This window comes from Falco naumanni, chromosome 11 (genome assembly GCF_017639655.2).
Source record: "Falco naumanni isolate bFalNau1 chromosome 11, bFalNau1.pat, whole genome shotgun sequence".
In the NCBI taxonomy this organism is placed as follows: Eukaryota; Metazoa; Chordata; class Aves; order Falconiformes; family Falconidae; genus Falco; species Falco naumanni.
The window spans coordinates 35,528,746-35,545,503 of record NC_054064.1 but is presented as its reverse complement, the minus strand read 5'-3'; the positions used below and the strand labels follow the sequence as shown (position 1 = coordinate 35,545,503).

At 42.1% G+C, this 16,758-nt stretch overlaps 2 protein-coding genes and 1 non-coding gene across 3 annotated transcripts in view; all 3 read right to left on the bottom strand.

Moving 5' to 3' along the window:
- Positions 1-3,947, bottom strand: part of MSH4 (mutS homolog 4) — a 32,311-nt gene extending 28,364 nt beyond the window's left edge. The window contains exon 1 of the mRNA XM_040610481.1: positions 1,335-3,947. Within this exon, the coding sequence (XP_040466415.1) occupies positions 1,335-1,599 (265 nt within the window). The 5' untranslated portion in view covers positions 1,600-3,947. The remainder of the gene's footprint in view (positions 1-1,334) is intronic.
- A 122-nt stretch (positions 3,948-4,069) lies between these two features.
- On the bottom strand, positions 4,070-15,558 carry RABGGTB (Rab geranylgeranyltransferase subunit beta). The gene is made up of 9 exons (XM_040610482.1): positions 15,436-15,558; positions 14,881-14,988; positions 13,724-13,921; positions 11,228-11,333; positions 9,758-9,810; positions 9,528-9,638; positions 7,275-7,400; positions 6,311-6,460; positions 4,070-4,994 (listed from the first exon to the last, which is right to left on the bottom strand). Exons 1-9 carry the CDS (start codon positions 15,436-15,438, stop codon positions 4,854-4,856), a joined length of 996 nt encoding a protein of 331 aa, XP_040466416.1. The 5' UTR covers positions 15,439-15,558; the 3' UTR covers positions 4,070-4,853.
- LOC121095953 lies at positions 14,664-14,746 on the bottom strand. Its single transcript, XR_005830276.1, has one exon. It is a non-coding gene; the product is annotated as a small nucleolar RNA SNORD45 (small nucleolar RNA).
- Positions 15,559-16,758: the final 1,200 nt, after the last annotated feature.

Below are 16,758 nucleotides of genomic sequence, written 5' to 3'. Positions count from 1 at the left end.
ACCCTTGAGATAACTAAAAACAACATCACATCCTTAATCTATCTTGGGTAACTGCTTTTCAAGATCAAAAAATGATTAAAATTTAAGGAGTTTTTCCACTTAAAACTTAAAAAATTCCAAGTATTAAAGAGACACACAAACACAAATGCTTTTGTTCCTTCTGTTACATTAAAAATAGATCTACAAGATAAAATACTTCAGTACTGTTCTCAGATGACCCCTTGACTGCACGACATTTTCTCATGGTTGGTACAAAAATATTCACAGTATTGTTTTGGTGAGGTAGGTTGGCTGATTTTTTTGGGGGTGTGTGTGATTTTTGAAAATCTTATGAAACTGTGACAGCTGAAAAAAAACGTTATTAGTTCAGATCGTTAATTTTTTTTTAAAAAGAGTGCACTGCAATACATACAGATTATTTTTAAAATAGCATTCACTTAGATTTTGGCATAAGTTCTCTCAGAGGTTTGGCAAAAGAGACTCTGCTGTTAACATGGGGAAAAAACCCACACTTTGAAAGACCAGATGAACCAAACACCTACAGCTATTTTTTAAAAACAACGTTTAACACATAAATCGTGCCCTGCTCAAATCAGCATTCTAGGTTTTGTAGGTTTTGTTTGTTGCTTGGGTTTCTCCTAGGATTCACGACTGATCACAACCGCATTACCTTCTTCACATTTTATGCATACTAGAGACGTGTCTACTTCAGAATGCACTTCAGCAAGCGTTAAAATTATTTCCAATTCTTTCTATAGCTTTTCCACCGAAAAAAACCCACAAGCTGAGCTACGTTTTCCCGCCTGCCAAGACACTGCCTCTGCCGGCAGGTTCCAGCCTCCGGACGGGGCGAGGCGGAGGCTCGCCGTGCCGGGCTGCGAGGGGGGGGGGGGGGGGGGGGGGGGGTCGGGAGACTGGGGCTAACGGGCCAAAGAATCCGAACCACATCAAACCCCAAAACCAGCCAACCAAGAAACAAACCCCTTAACAACGGAACGTGGTTCAGGTCCCCAGTAAAGCAAACGTCTCGCAATTCCAACCAGCTTATTGACCCCAGCGGGGAACTCAGATACTGCTATCTAAAAAACTTACACTAAGAAAACAGTAAAACTTTAAATTAGTGCAAGAAACGACCACCCTGGCCCTGTCGGGGTGAACGGAATAAAAAATAATAATAATAAAAAAGAGGTCGCCAAGACAAAGGGACGCTGCTCGCTGCTGCCCCCTTCCCAGTACCGCCGGTGCGGGCTCTTTCGAGGCCCGTCCCAGACTAGGGGGCAGAGGGCAAGAAAAGGGATGAAGGCCCGGACAGAGACGGCAACGCGGCACCCCACCTCCTCTTCCCGGAGCCAGCGGCTTCACCCTGCCGCCGCTGGTGGCCCGGCTGGGAGCGAGGCCTTCCCCACTGGAGCCACTCGGCCTCGCCGCGCCGCTGGAGAAGGCGTCGGTGCTTCCCGGCGTCTGCAGCAGCCCCAGGGCGTAGCGGGTCGTCGGCTCCGCTCGCCCGCCCAGCCCCGACGTGGAAGAGCCCGAGGCCGTATGGGACTCCGAGGAGGCCGCCCACCCGCCCGCGCTCGCCTTACTGCTGTCTTTTAACATGGCCGCCTCGCCCAGACCAGCCACCGCACCGAGCCCCGCGGCGACCCCCCCCGCCCCTCAAAATGGCGGCGGCCGGAGCCCACCGCAAACGCCTCGCACGCGCACAGAGAGAGCGCGCGGGCCGGGCCGGGCGCGGGCTCCTGGCTGAACGGCCGCGCCGCCGCGCCTGAGGCCGGTGCCACGGGCAGCGCAGCTGCTGGGCGGGCAGCGAGTCCCAGGCAGCAGCAGGGGAGGCTCTTCTAAAGGGTAAAGCGCTTACACAGCTTGCCCCACACCCGTTCTTTAACTTTCAGAGACTTTCCACAGGGGCAGCACACCCTTCCCCCTGCGCAGAGATCCCAGTAAAAAACACAGCTTGTTTACATCTAGAATGGTCTTAAATATCTGGCCTTCTATGTGCACTTTCGAACGCTGGAACACTGCAACACTGCTTTGCATGTCAGCACATAATTGAAGCAGTTATGTGTTACGTTATCATTTTGACTAGTCAAATTTTGCCTCTGGAATTTAACACACCTGCATTAAAATACACTTCAGGCTGAAGCCAGCCCTTGCCAGGCCACAGCTTGGCAGGCAGCTGCAGCCTGATGGCTCCCAGCTCCAGAGAACGGCTCAGCTGCAGCCCCCCAGCCGCCCCTGTGGCCCTCCAGCTGAGTGGCCCCAGTCAAATGTGAACCCCAATGTCTGAACCTCTTGCCCCAGCGCAGCACAAAGGACTCAGCCTGGCAGCTGCTTGGCCCTTACTGCCACCACCCTGAATGGCGAGTCCCACGTCGGACCTTCCACACGCCTTCCGACTCCTGAAGCTGGTCTTGGACCTTCTCTTCTCCGACAGAGATCCAAGTTCGTGGCAAGAAAAGCAGAAACAAAAGGGCCATCCGTCTTCCACCACCCCTTCTTTCCTAACAGCCACAAACGGCAAGGCTGAGTTCACCTAACCAAGCTGTCTCAACAAGGCTGAAAGGGAGCATCCTTGGAATAAAGCACATGCCTCTGGACTTGACTGTGTTCTCAGAATAGCTGCCCATTCACCCCATGCACACACAGATTTTCATTTAGTAACCGTATCTACAGACACACAATTTTATGTATCCAAATTACTCATTATTCTTCCACAAATTCTCATACAGTGTCTTGCCAAATTTATTGTTGGGAACATCAGCTATGCTATAGCACTTAAGATGAAGTGCTAAGATAATGTCAGGAACTTTCCATACAAAGATTTCCATGGGAAAAAAAAAGTTATTGAAGTACAAATTTCTGAAAGCCTTTAATAAAAGACCTGTAACCTAAGACTCAGAACAGTAAATTAATTACTGCTAAGCTTCTAACTACATAAGGGGGGGGGGGGGGGGCGGGCGGAGAAATCTTCAGTACTTTTAACAAAAGAAGAGGTAGACAGTAACACCACCAAAATGACAGGAGTCTGAACATAAACACACTGGGCAACTGATTTTTTTTTCACAGTACATCTAATAAAAATGTTATTTTGTTTGCGTAAGAACAATTGTGATGACTCTCCTACAAATAAAATGTGTTAAAAAAACGATGTAAAGAATATTCTTCCATTCTTAGGAAGTTTTTGGTTTGTGCACATACTCACCCTTTTTTTAACCTATCATCTTTTAAGATCTTTACAAATCACAGCTGATTTTAGGAAATGAAGTAACCAGACCTTCTCCAGAGAAAAACTCTGATAGTATTAACGGGTTTTCAACCTACAGTGAAGTGTTCTACACTGTCACATAGCATCACCCACACGTTAATTCCCAGGGTGTCTCAAGCCTATACTAGATTAGAAATTCTGAAGAGGATTCTATTTTGTCTACACAACATGGAAAAAATGGCAAATTCCTATGTACTGAACAGTGCTTCCTTAGATCAAAAGAAGTGGCACTTGCACAGGTAACCTGGAACGAGAAAAATTTTAAAATTTTCTGTTAAACACTGCAGTCAGATAAAACCTGATCAGTGCTCTCATTCCCTCACATTCAACACAGAACCCACTGTAACTTTCTTCCAAAGCTTGAAAAATAAATTAATTCCAGACTTTGACCAAAGAATTCATCAGGCAACTGGACAGCTAAATCTAATTATGCTCTAGCAGGGTTTTTTACCTTATCTAAAAGCCCGTAGAGGCAGCTTTAAAAATTCATTAGAATTACTTGAGCATTCATTCTCTCTGAAAACTTCTACAGATTAAGGTCTACCAAAAAGTTACTTTGTGCAGTTCCAGCTAACTCTACTAACACAAATAGGCTGGATAAAACTAACCAGGTGGCCTTTAAAACTTTAGACCTTCCTTAAGTACAGAGATTATCAAAGACTTCCTCCTCTTCACAATTACATTTTACCGCACATTTCAACTGAAATACCATTCAGTCTCAGCCAGGGTGTGTGGAATGTACATTAAGAGGCAACTTTAGGGCTTCTGTGAAAACAAAGAGGACTTCATCCTTCAGAGAACAAGTATTTTCCAGGGTTAGTTTTATTCTCAATTACACCATAATCAAGTTGGCAATTATCATCTTAAGAGCTATGAAAGCAGGATTTCAACCCAGCAATGAATTTAGGATCAGCTCTCAGTTACAAGTCTGTCCTATTAAGACCTTCTCTGGAATGCTTTATGTTAGCAAGTTTCACTAAACATACTTCAGATAGGCTCCATTTTCAAGTATCAGCAAAATCTAAGGGACTCATCAATAAATGAAGACATTTATATACTTAATGGAACCATAATTTTTGCTTTCACCAGTACCAATTACTATCAGAAGAAAAAGCTTGTTTGACAGTATAGAAAACTGATGGCAAATGTCAACAGGATGAATTAAATGCACATGTGTATGGCATTAAGTGCATGGCTTAAGTAGGGTTTTGTTTGGCATTGGTTTGGGTTTTTTCCCCCCATATTCTTTTAAAGTGCTTTGTGTGACCCACCACCAAACATGCTTGTGTAAAGACATATGTTAGCATAGTTGGTATCACAGTAATACAAAAACCAAGCATTCACACTATTGCTTTGACTTGAATTTTTCTACATCTCTTATATACAACTAAAGAACACATTACACTCAGATAATTAGAACCAGCCTGTTCCGATAGTTTACAAAGTGAAAAAGCCCACAGTAAAGCTACTGCTTTACTTTCATAATGTAAACACATCTCAAAAGTATATGCTAAATTTCAGAGATGAGATTACTTAAATCAATAAAACCAAAGTAACTGGGCATATCAACCTTTTTTCTCGACAAGGCTTAGCTCACAAGCTCAGGCTGTACATTTATTCTTCGAAGGACATCTTCAGGCATACAAAAGACAGGATTGACGGCCTTAATCTGTTCTTCTCCTAATAAAGATAGTCCAGCAATTCCAAATAAGGTGTGAAATGGATCCACCTGGGAGAAGAAAGAAAGTTTGTGTCTGTTTCCAAAAGCCAACCAGCTTTTCATTTGTATGGAATGAAGCTTTTGTTTGCTAGCAAGAGAACTGCAAATCTCCCTGGCTGGAGAAGGCACCACAACTGAACAAACTCCCATTCGTGCTGACATGTGTTGACAGGTAAGACAATTTCCACAGCGTGCATTTACAGTACTATGATTTACTGAGAGACGCTTGTCAATATCAAAGCCAGAAAAGCATTAAGACTTTTAAGTGCTAGGCTTTTCTTGGAGAATTCTGAAAAGGGAAAAAAAGTCTTTCTGTGAGCTTCTTAGAAATACAAAAACCTTCCCGTTTCAAGAACATCAAAACACTTTCCAAATGACAGACTAGAGTCAAGAGATTCGTCCCCCTTCCGCCAAGTGGGAATAGTGTATCAGCTTGCAAGGAAATAGAAAGCTACTGCAGTTTTTAATGCATTTGTGGAGAAAAAAGAAGACATGATCAGCTGCAACAAAACCAGCTAAGACTTCCCCTTGACAGCTGACAAACAAGCAGCAAAGCGTTCTATAGGAATTGCACTGAGGTCTCATAACACTTTTAATTCTACCTGCCCATCACCCTTGAAAGATAGGAACTTTACTTGCAATTTTACCTGGACAATCTCAATTACTTCCACTTGAAACCAGAGAACAGACCAGCTAAACGATAACCGCTCTCTCAATCAAGCAGAAAATCCATACCACCAGCCTCTTCACAATGTTATCACAAAAGCTGCTTCCTCCCTCATCTAGACAAATGCCAGTGAGAGGATTTATTCAGTGGCTGGGCTGGCACAGAGCAGAAGTTAGTGTCTAAGGATTCTTAATAAAACTTAAGACTCATTCAGATCAGGCAAAACCACCGAGAGAGTTGAAGACTACTTAACCTGCACTGGACTCTAGCCTGCGTATCATTTTAAAAACAAAACAAACCCCAGAACGTCTCACACATCCCCCAAAAACCACCATCAAACACAGTATTTTAGTAGTGATCTTCCAAGTGTGAGAAATTAATTTGTGTGGTACGTGTTATGGGAACCAAACCAGAATTTTTAAGGAGCAACAACTGACTTCAGTGGCAGATACCACAGTGCAAGTGCAATATAAAACATGTGCTTCCTAAGCGAGTCTTCAAAGGCAACTCTACCCTATTCTTTGCTTCAGAGTAAACTGCAGGCTCTGCAGAACACTTACACCTGGATCACAAGTTAAGTTACACTCAAATGAGAAAACTTACTTTTTCAGTTGAAATGTTCAATTCAGTACATTTTATGTAGTAAAGGATTCCTTACCATATCTCCTGGTCTGTCAGCAAACCCTCCAGTCTCCTCATCCTGGCAAGCCAAAATAAAGCAGCGCAGTTTCTCTCTGTCAATCCAATGTAACCTGCCAATCATCTTCAAAGATGCTAGCACCCACCATGAGTAACATACATCAGGTAACTGCCAAGCAGAGAATATTATTATTTAATTTTGTTTTAAACACGACGCTGCAAATTTTATTGGTGATTCTGCAAATTACTAGGTGTGCTGTCATAATAGTGTTGCAGAGAAACACCAGAGTTGCAGAGTTTCTTTGGGGTTAAAGAGAAAAAAAATTCCTGGATGCAGTCCCTTTTCAGAGGACTTCCTTTTTTTCCAGGAAGGAAAAGTCTCTTTTTCAACTCTCTTTCCTTCAAGAAACAAAACCACAAGAATGTGATTTTGAAACAGCTTTCACATTCTGCGAGAAAGGCTGAAAAACCACAGTGCCTTTTTCAGAAGTACAAAGAACTTCACCTCAACTAGTTTCATTAAAAAAGCTACAGTACTATGCACCAAAAACCAACTAAACAAAATGGTTGGTTGGTTATCTATTTGCCAGTGGAGATTATCATAGCTACACAATTTCCTAGTGTGATGCGAAACACTAAACACCCAGGATTTACATCCAGTACAACAGTAATTTTTGTACAAATCCTATAGAAGAGATCATTCCCAATGTCAGAAAATACTCAAGCCCTGATTTAACAGGAACCTGGTTCAGGTGGTCAGCAAGGCATAATTCAGCACATATACTTTCTTAACGGAGGACTCAAACTAAGCACAGCTAAGGACTGCATAACAAGTGTTAGTGACAAACTGAAGAATCAAAATGAAGGCCTGACTTTGTAAAGTTTACTAAACATTTCTCAGCAGTCATTAAATTTTCCAGAAGTACTTCAGCTTCAGAAAAAATATCTTGAAGTTTGAACAAACAAAAGAAATCACCTCCTACCTTCTCTGGTCGTCCGTTGAGACCTCCAGAAGGTAACTGGCGTTCACAAAGCCACCAACCCAGCAAGTCAACATTTACTTGATGCAACTGGTCGGTTATAGCCAGAAATCCTGTGCAACAATAGATCTAAAATTACAGACATAAATATTTTGTGTATTTAAAAACTAAGTATAGTTTGGCAGACTAAATACAGAAAGACCTCAAAGCAGGAATATAGCCATGCAAACACAATACAAAATAAGCACACAATTCGACTTTTAGTTTCAGTGAGTTTTACTTCTCCATTAGAAAAGCATGTTATTGTTACAGTTGGGTTTGTCCAAAAGTACCAGTCACGCATCGTAATTATAAACCAGTAAGATTTTACTAATATAAGACACTAGTGCAAGGTTTGCAAAAAGATCCTCAAAGATCAGGCAGAGCCATACAATTTTATTTTAAAAACACACACTGGGGTTCGTTGGTCAAGCCTGGGGTGCTCAAACTGATTTCTGCAGGCTGGATATGGCCTTCACAAAAATTCTGCATCCAACCCACGCTCTGTTCCTGTGTGTGCGCCCCTCAGTCTAAGGCTCCTGGAGAGCAAACTAAAGACCAAATGAATTCTCTAGCAGCAACAGTTTAACCCTGAGCATTAACTATCCTGGCAATCCCACATGCACCTAGTCACATCAGGCTTATTACCAGCATGCCATGTACTGTATGTGCATTGATGAACCTCTGTTTATTTTTTAGAGTGCAACGGTCACATTTCATGCAGTCACTAAGAAAGCAGCCAAGCACAAAGCGCAAGAACCAACAGTATCAAATGAAGGCTGCTCATAATTGCCTGTCCTAATAGAACACACCCCTAGAAAGCCAACATCCCACACCCCACACACCCCGCCCCCGTAAAAAAAAAGCCAACAAAAGCACACATCAACAAGGATGTGGCTATCTAAGAATAGTGCAAAATAAATGTGACACTCCCAGAAAACTTTTGAACTACTGTGCAGACGAAGGAGTTGGCCTTTACAGCATTTTAAGGAGCTTATGAACACGCACTACGTATCTAATCCTCCCAGGAAATGCCAGCTGCAAACACAGTGAGTTCAGCTATTTAATCTGACTGCCTTGACAACTATAACATGGTCCAGCCACGTAGACCATACAGGCAATGGTACTGTAGATAAAACACTCTTTAAGATAAGGTACACTTATCAGATTTAAATTATTTTTCCCGTTTTAAAAAAAGGGTATGGGGTGGGTGGGTGTTTTTTAAAAAACCCAACAAACAAACAAAACCCCCACTGCTTTTTCTCAACAAAACACCTCTAATACTTTCATGTGTTGAGGTAGGTAAATCCTGGCTATGACACTGCTCACCATAATTATGCAAAATAAACAAGTGATTTGCAACAACATTACAGTATCTTATTAAAGGTTGATACTGATTCATAAATTCAGGTTAAGTGCAATGATCCCTTCTATGAAAAAAAATAAAAATAGCAAAGGTAGTTTTTATGTTAAGTTTTCTGCTGGAAGATGTCATTGAGATTTTCTTCCTTGAAAGATCCCTTAATTTCCAGTTATAACACTGCATTCTCTTCTCAACTAGATTTTACTGAGCATTTTTCAGAATTCACTGTTACTAGTAAAACACTCTTCAGTGCCTACAACAAAGCATGATAAACATTCCCACGCCCGAGTTAGGCATCTCATCTTAAAATTGACTTTCCTCAAAAAATTAAACAAGCCTTGCATTAAGAAGGTTCACATCTCATTTCTGAGTACATCACTGATAAATATCAAACTATACATATACTGTTTTTACTGATAGCATACAAATACTACACTAAACATCACATATTTATCAGTAAAAATACTATACAATTGACCTTTATGTTTCATTATGATCTGTGGCAGAGTCAGTGATGGATCTTGTCCAACGTCTTCATTAACATTCATTCCAAATTCTCCAAAAATCCTCATACTATTCCAACATCACTATGTGAAGACTGAAATACTCCTAAAAGTTGTTCCCTTATGATTTTTTTTTGGTTTGTTTTCCTAGACCGTACCTTCCCAAGTCTCTACTCACCCTAGACTTATCTACCTATTTGCCCATTTATTTTAACTAAGATACTAGCATCGGGCATTTGGGAAACAATAAAGGTGGATCAATTGACATCACTGATAGATGCTGTAAACGCACTTATAGACAGTATGTGATGCTTGCTCATTTAAAACATTTCCATATAAAGAAAAACTCACCTGCCCTGCATGTGATTCGGAACCCGGTCTACAACCAAATCCTCCATCAAAGTTCATACAGGACAAAACGAATTCTACTGCTTTCCCCACATCAATAGCATCCAGTCTTCCCTGCAAGTCAGAAAAGCAACTAATGCACTTCATATTCCACCAAACCCATCAACTACAGGAACTTCAGGAGTAGCACAGAGAAGATTCTGTACTTGTGAAGGTAATGATTTAGGGCTTACCAGAAGCGCAAGAGTTGCTGCAGCACAGAAGGAGAACCTTGTATCTATTTCTCCTAGAATGTGGGGGTAGGAAATAAAATAAAGAGTATTTTAAATTTTTTTTTATTGTTAATTAAACCACCACTGAAAACATGGAACAAAACATTAAAATACTAGGTTTTACACAGAACAACTATCAGCCAAAAACTGCCCCTGTACTCTTTCCTCTTCCAGCCCATGAATTATTTAATCAGTAATTTACAAAGTGTACACTACAACAAGTGACCTGTTAAGTTTACTGCACGTAAAGCAAACAACTCATTTCAAACTGGTGTACTGTCAGATATATAACCAAATCAACTAGTGGCAATTTACAAATAACTATAAATTTTAGAGTTCACCTGTAGCGCTCTACTAGATAATTCCAGAGCTGTGGACTCAAAAATACTCATACAACACTTGACCTGCCTTAAATCTGGGCAGAAGTAGAAGCTATTTTTGTTTCAGAAGACTGACGAAAGTTGCAAGTTTTCTTTTGCATACTTATACCTGGAAGCTACACCTGTATCAGAAAGATTGCTCAGCAAGTCCGTACCAATGCAGCTCTCCTAGCACAAACTCTGAGCAATTAATATTTGAAGTAAAAATTTAAAATTGAACCCAGCCACAAACATTCATTTTTTTGGTCAAACTGATCTAAGACACTTCTTCTTAAGAAATCCACAAGCTGAAACATATAAAAAACAAACACATGTTGTTCTGAATCACAACAGCTATCGGACCCCTTCAGTTGTGCTGTAATGGCCTCCAAGAGATAACAGTAAGCCACTGTGCATTCAGTATGTTTGTGTCAATACTTTAACAAGAAGGATCCAGCAAACTATGAACTATTTTAACACATAGCATACATATACTGCCATAATCTTGATTGCTGCATTTTACCAAAACTATGAGCAATATGCAACAGATTTTATTAAAATTCCATGGGGACATATATTTTATATTGACTAAATATTTATGCTGCAGCTTAAAAATACCATCTTTGTTCACAGTTTACGTGCAGAAACAAAATCAGTGTTAACAGAAGTTCGTAAGTACAAAGCCAGCTTTTCTCATTCCCATATAATGAAAAATCCTTTCGCAGCCAACACGGATAAAGGCCGTAACTGCCTGCCATTGAATGGCAAGCATAAACCATTCCCTATGGAATAGCATATCTAGCATATCCAAGTACTGTCAAGTTACAGATGGTCAAAAGTCATCGTCTTTAAGATCTGGACAATTTATTTGTAATACAAGAAAGGAACTGAAGTTTTTAATATTTATGAAAGGAATGAAACACGACTCTGCCCTTCACAAAACCTCCTTTTTCATAATTCAAAATAGAAGTGTCCACATACCATACATAAGCAAAAAGACCATCCAAGAAGACTTCAGTTCATGGACTTACATGTCAACCTAGTCACTAAATTTTAAAGATCTGAAAATTACCCCATTTGTCTCCAGCAAATGATCCATCTTCTTGTTGCAAGTTCTGTATATATTCAACAATTTTATTTACATCAACAACATGGAGACTATCATATAAGGTAAGAATCTGGAGGGGGTGGGAAAAAGACACAGTAACAATCAAAGAGAGGCAAAAATTTTAAAAAATTTTAAAAATTGCTTTTTAAAAAATCCTGGATTTATAAAAGACTTTAATTGACTGTGAATACTGTTTGGTAAGGTTTACTGAAATAAAATCTCATTCACTGCAGTTCATCTATCTCTGTCTAAAAACTTTAAGAAATTCTCAAATGAAAACACAGGCAATTCAAGCTGACCACTTTCATGCTTTGCTCTTTCCAACTTCTCTCTTTTCAAACATTATTGAGGTTTATTTGTTTTTATGTTAGCATTATGTAGAAGACAGATTTGCATTACCGTTAATTTTGTAATGGAATAATGACATCCTAGACTTACAAATTTGCAGTTTGTGCACTGCTGCTACTTGGATATATGCAAGTGTAAGTTAAGCAGCTAGTTACTAACACCACTAACAGTCCAAGCCCATCAGCAATGATTGGTTTTGAGTTATAAGACTTTCATTTACATTCAATTTAAAAATAAAATTAACAGAACCAAACTTCAGTAATTTAAGAAGTACGAACAATATGATTACACACAAACTGTAGAGTCAATATATTCTGGAAGAAAAATATAGGTCACAGTAGGGAACACAAAGGTTTCTGAGCTAGCATTGATTTGAACCAGTGAAATTTCTATGACACAATGTCATGTGAAAACAACACCATTTCTGAGCCCCAGCTGGCTTTGTGGGTTTACTCATAACTTGCATAATCTGTAAAGACAGTAATTAAGAATTTACTATAAACAGCACAACAGAAAGACCAGTTGAAACCAATCAATATTATAGTGCCAATTCTGAAAAATATCAACTTCTATGACTTTGCACACCTAGGGTTAGCTGGAATCTTTCAATTGTTAAGATAAAATGTAAGTCTTAGGGAGATGCAAAAAAGAATGTACAACTCCAACAGAAAATATATAATCATAGTGTGCTCCTTAAAAAGCAAATCTGAACAAACTACTATTAACTGTGATCAAAGGAAGATATGACATGACCCTTTAAATGTTCTGGACACATACACAGGACTAAATGGTGTTTTTTTCACTAAGAACATGCACTCTCACTAAGAACATGATGGTTAAACACAAAAATTTTACATCAGCACTTGCTAACACTTTTTAATTTGCATAAATCTAGAGCTGCATTCAGTTAACATGAAAAACACTTGATGTTACTAGGAGATATTATCTAAGAACTACCATCTCTAATAAGTAAAAGTAAGCAACCTCACATCATAGCCCTTTCTCCTTATACTGGATTGTGAAAGGACTGATTGGACAGTCTGGAAAAGCTCAAGCTTCACAGCATAAATAAACTTTAGCTCCAGAATTACTGGTACGCTGAGAACCAGGAAGCTAAAGTAGTGATAAGTGTCAACTTTAGAGCAGATAATACACAACAACACTCATCACCAACTCAAGAAAACAGCATTTTTCTGTCCTACCTAAGGGCTTCAAATCCAACACACTTTCTTCCTAAAACTGGAAGCTATCTTATTTATTTGTAGCACCCTTTAAATATTTCTTCCAGAAGACCAGACTAGAGATACAGTATGCAAGCAATCAAGCAATTGTTCAGAAGTGTTTGAGACTTTTTGGTATTTTTTCCCATGATGGTTTGCAGGAGGGGGGAAGAGGGGGGGAGGGGAGGAGACACATGAGAGTGAGAGATTAAATCTCTATTGGAGATAATTACAGTGAAAAAATAAGACTGAGAATCACTTATACTCAGGGGAAGCGTACGTACCAAATAAAATGCTCAACAAACTGGTATAATTTTAAAGTTTTACACTAAAAAAACATATTTGAGGAACACAACAAGAACCAAGTACCACAATTTTTCTTTTGTACAGTACTAAAGTGTAAACACACTACACAATTATGCATATTACATAAATTATATAAATACTACATAACTATCTATTAGTGCATTATAATATATAAGAATCATAATCTAGTAATATATACATTAAAAAATAAAATCCAAAACTTTATTCTGGTCATATGTATGTTTCACCTCAATGTACACTAAGAATTTATAAAATCCAAAATTATCTACAAAAAACTCCAGTAAAACCTGTGACTAAGAACTATTTCAAAACTGTCACAAAACTTACCAAGAATGCAGTCACCATTAAATGATCATTAAAAGCACAACGTTCCTAATTCTGACAGTTTTTTAGGAAATTATACAGCTAAATCCTGAAGTTTTGTCTATTAGATCATTTTTTTTTAAAAGTAAGGTACTGGAAGTTTTTGCCATTGGCATCCAACAGCACTCACATTCATAAGGCTTCCATCATCAAAATAATTAATTACAAGTGTTTTTTTCTAAAATTACCCTGTTACATTTACCTGGATGGCACTGAGGGTATACAGAAGATGAGGATCATGACCTATGCTGGCACTTACTCCACCACATTCATGTTGACATGATCTGATGAATGACAGAATTTCTTCTTTGTTCATTCGGTGCAGCTGCCCCATGAGATCCATTGCTGTCAGCCCCCAGTACACACCACTCATCCTCAAATATTCCGACATACAGTATTCCTAAGTAGTGGATTATTTTAGTTCTTAATCAGAATAAGCACATCATCAACAAAGAGCAATGAAAAAACATTTACAAACTGTAATGCACCAACCATCTTCCATCCCATTAACAACTTACTACATATCAGCCACTCATAAATATTCTGTACACACACACATACATACAGGCACACACAGGTATACAGCTACGTGACGTGTACTACGTTCCCTTCCTCCCGTTATTTCCTAGTTCAAAGCATCAAGCTCAATATCAAATTAAACCTGTACAAGCAGTTAGGCACCGATTCATTTCGGCTCATCAGCTATCGCCTTATCCAAACTCCTGCTCAAATTACCACCCCAACTAGTCCCAAAAATAACAAGTCTAACATTTAATGAACGTTACAAGCATCCAAACTCCTACAATCTAAAGTTGCACTGGGAAGTGAAATTTCATACCGAGTTCTTACACAGATCACACCTCCTACAGAACCCATCAACATTATTTTCTACGTGCAGAACTTTTAAAGCACGAGAGCAATCGTAAGCAATCGCGCTCAGAGTCCTTTCGTGGACTGCAAAAGCAACCGCAACTCCTTCAGACGAGCAGTTACCGCTGCTTTCCACCCGGTGGAACCAGCGCCCAGTTCTCGCAGGCTACACCCGGTGCCCCGCGGCTGCGCGGCGGCGGTGCCGGGGGCGCGGATGCAGCCACGCTCCGCTGCGTCCCAGGGGATGAAGAAAGCACCAGCAGTTCATTTCTCAGGTCTTAGAGTAATTCTAGAGCCGAACTGATAATCTTGAAGTTTATACTCAGCTAATACACGCCGAAACTCATCACGGACCTCGGGAAACCGACTGCAGGGCGAGAAACAATGAGCGTGTGCGCACACACCAGGCCCTTGGCGCCGAGCACGGAGGCGGCGGTTGCCGTGACCGTTAACGAAAGCACAGCTCTACCGAAACACATCGATACCTACGTAATCATCTTTCTTCGTTCCATACGAAGCGATATAGTCCGCGTGCTTCTCCGAAAGTAACGTGTTCGGGGCGTCAGGTTTTATTATAACATCCTTTTGCGACGTCCCCTGAAAAAGCACCGACACAACGCGAGCGGCACGGTCAGCCCGAGGGGTGCGGGCACCCGCAGCAGGGCCGCTCGGGGGCTGGGTGCGCGCCTCCCGCCGGCGCGGCCCGGTCCCGCCACGCCCCGCCCGCGGCCCGAGACCCCCAACAACGCCACGACACCCCCCCCGGCTGGCCCGAAAGAGGCCGGGGGGCAGGCGGAGGTCCCGGCGGGACACAGGCCCCGCGGACGCGGCTGCCGCGCCACCATCACCAGGTCCGGGCGGCGGGAGCGCTCCCGGGGCCGCTCCGCAGCCGGCACAGGGATGGCCGCCACCGCCAGCCCGCGCCGCCCCCCGACCCGCGGAGCAGCGCGGCGCGACCGGGAGCCTCTGCGCGGCGCCCCGAAGGCGGCGGAGCGTGCCTCCCCACCACGGACACCCGTACCCACCACGGACACCCGTACCCACCATGGCCGCCGCCCGCACCGGAAGGAGCGTCGCCCGGCAGCGCGGGGCGGGGCGGGCGCTGGGCCCGGCAGGGCCCCACTGCGGCTGCCTGGCCCCGCCTGGCCGCGTAGGCGTGCGGGGGGACCGCGGAGCCGGCGAGGGGCGCAAGCGGCGCACGCGTGGCGGGCGCTGGTACCGGCTGTCCTGCACCGCAGCGAGACCGACAGCGTTGGCTGTAGCTGCGGTTTCCTGCCGCTGTCACCGAACCCGGGAATGAAACCTCGTCACACCACTGCAGCATTAAGAAGCGGGCGCGCCTTTATTGCAGCGCTGGGTGCTCGGGGGCATCTCCGCAGATCAAGCACACCTGTGCAGATGTTACCGTTACATTTATATACAACAATTACAAGGTCGTAAAGTCCCGGTTACAATGATAGGTTAGCAATTTGCATATAATTGTAATATTTGCTGCGTAATCCTTTTATGTTACTACACTTGTTCAGGGGAAGGGTCTTCACCTGGGCAAGGGTCTTCTTGACCTGTGGGCGTGATTTTTAGTATTATAATGAAGGCAGTTCACTTCAGGACACCTTAAGTTAGTTTTGTTGCCAAGTTGGACGGCTGGATATCGGCCTTGCCAAGCTGTCCAATAACTCATCCTATGCACAATAGAACCTGGGTGCTCTGCTTATGCTCTGGAGCATAAGGACTAAGGGTATTATGGTCTATAGCACAGGGACTTCCAGTAACAGTCTTGGGTAACAAGCAGCACAGCAATTCATACGTCATTGGTTAGTAAGTGCTAACATAATTCTAACATGGAGGTTAACTCCTTAAAATCAAAATGCTCTTATAACTAACAGTTACATAAACACAAAATACAGAAATATTCAGTAAAATCTTAAAATAATCTGCAACACTGCTGCCTCAGCCCTACCAGAAAGCAAATCCAAGAACTTAGCCACAGGGCAGGTAAAGGTAACTGTCCTTTTGTTAAAGAACTCCACCCTTTGCTTCCTAATTAAAATTGCCTGGGGTGATGATGATGCTGATTACCAAGGCTGGATGCTGGCACAGGGAGCACACCAGGCGGGGAACACCATTCCCATCCTGTACAAGTACCATGTGTGACGCTGGCTGGTACAGAGCAGCTGGACCAAGGCCTGGGTTTTATGTATGTCAAATACCTGTCAAGAACATCGCATCGTTGGTCTTCCCACAGGTAAACATGTTGGTGGTTTACAGGGATTAAACACTTTCTTTAAAGAACTGATTTCCCAGGTGGCCTACCAGAGGATACTCCTGAGCACTGCAAAACCAATACCCGATGGCAGTAATTGTACA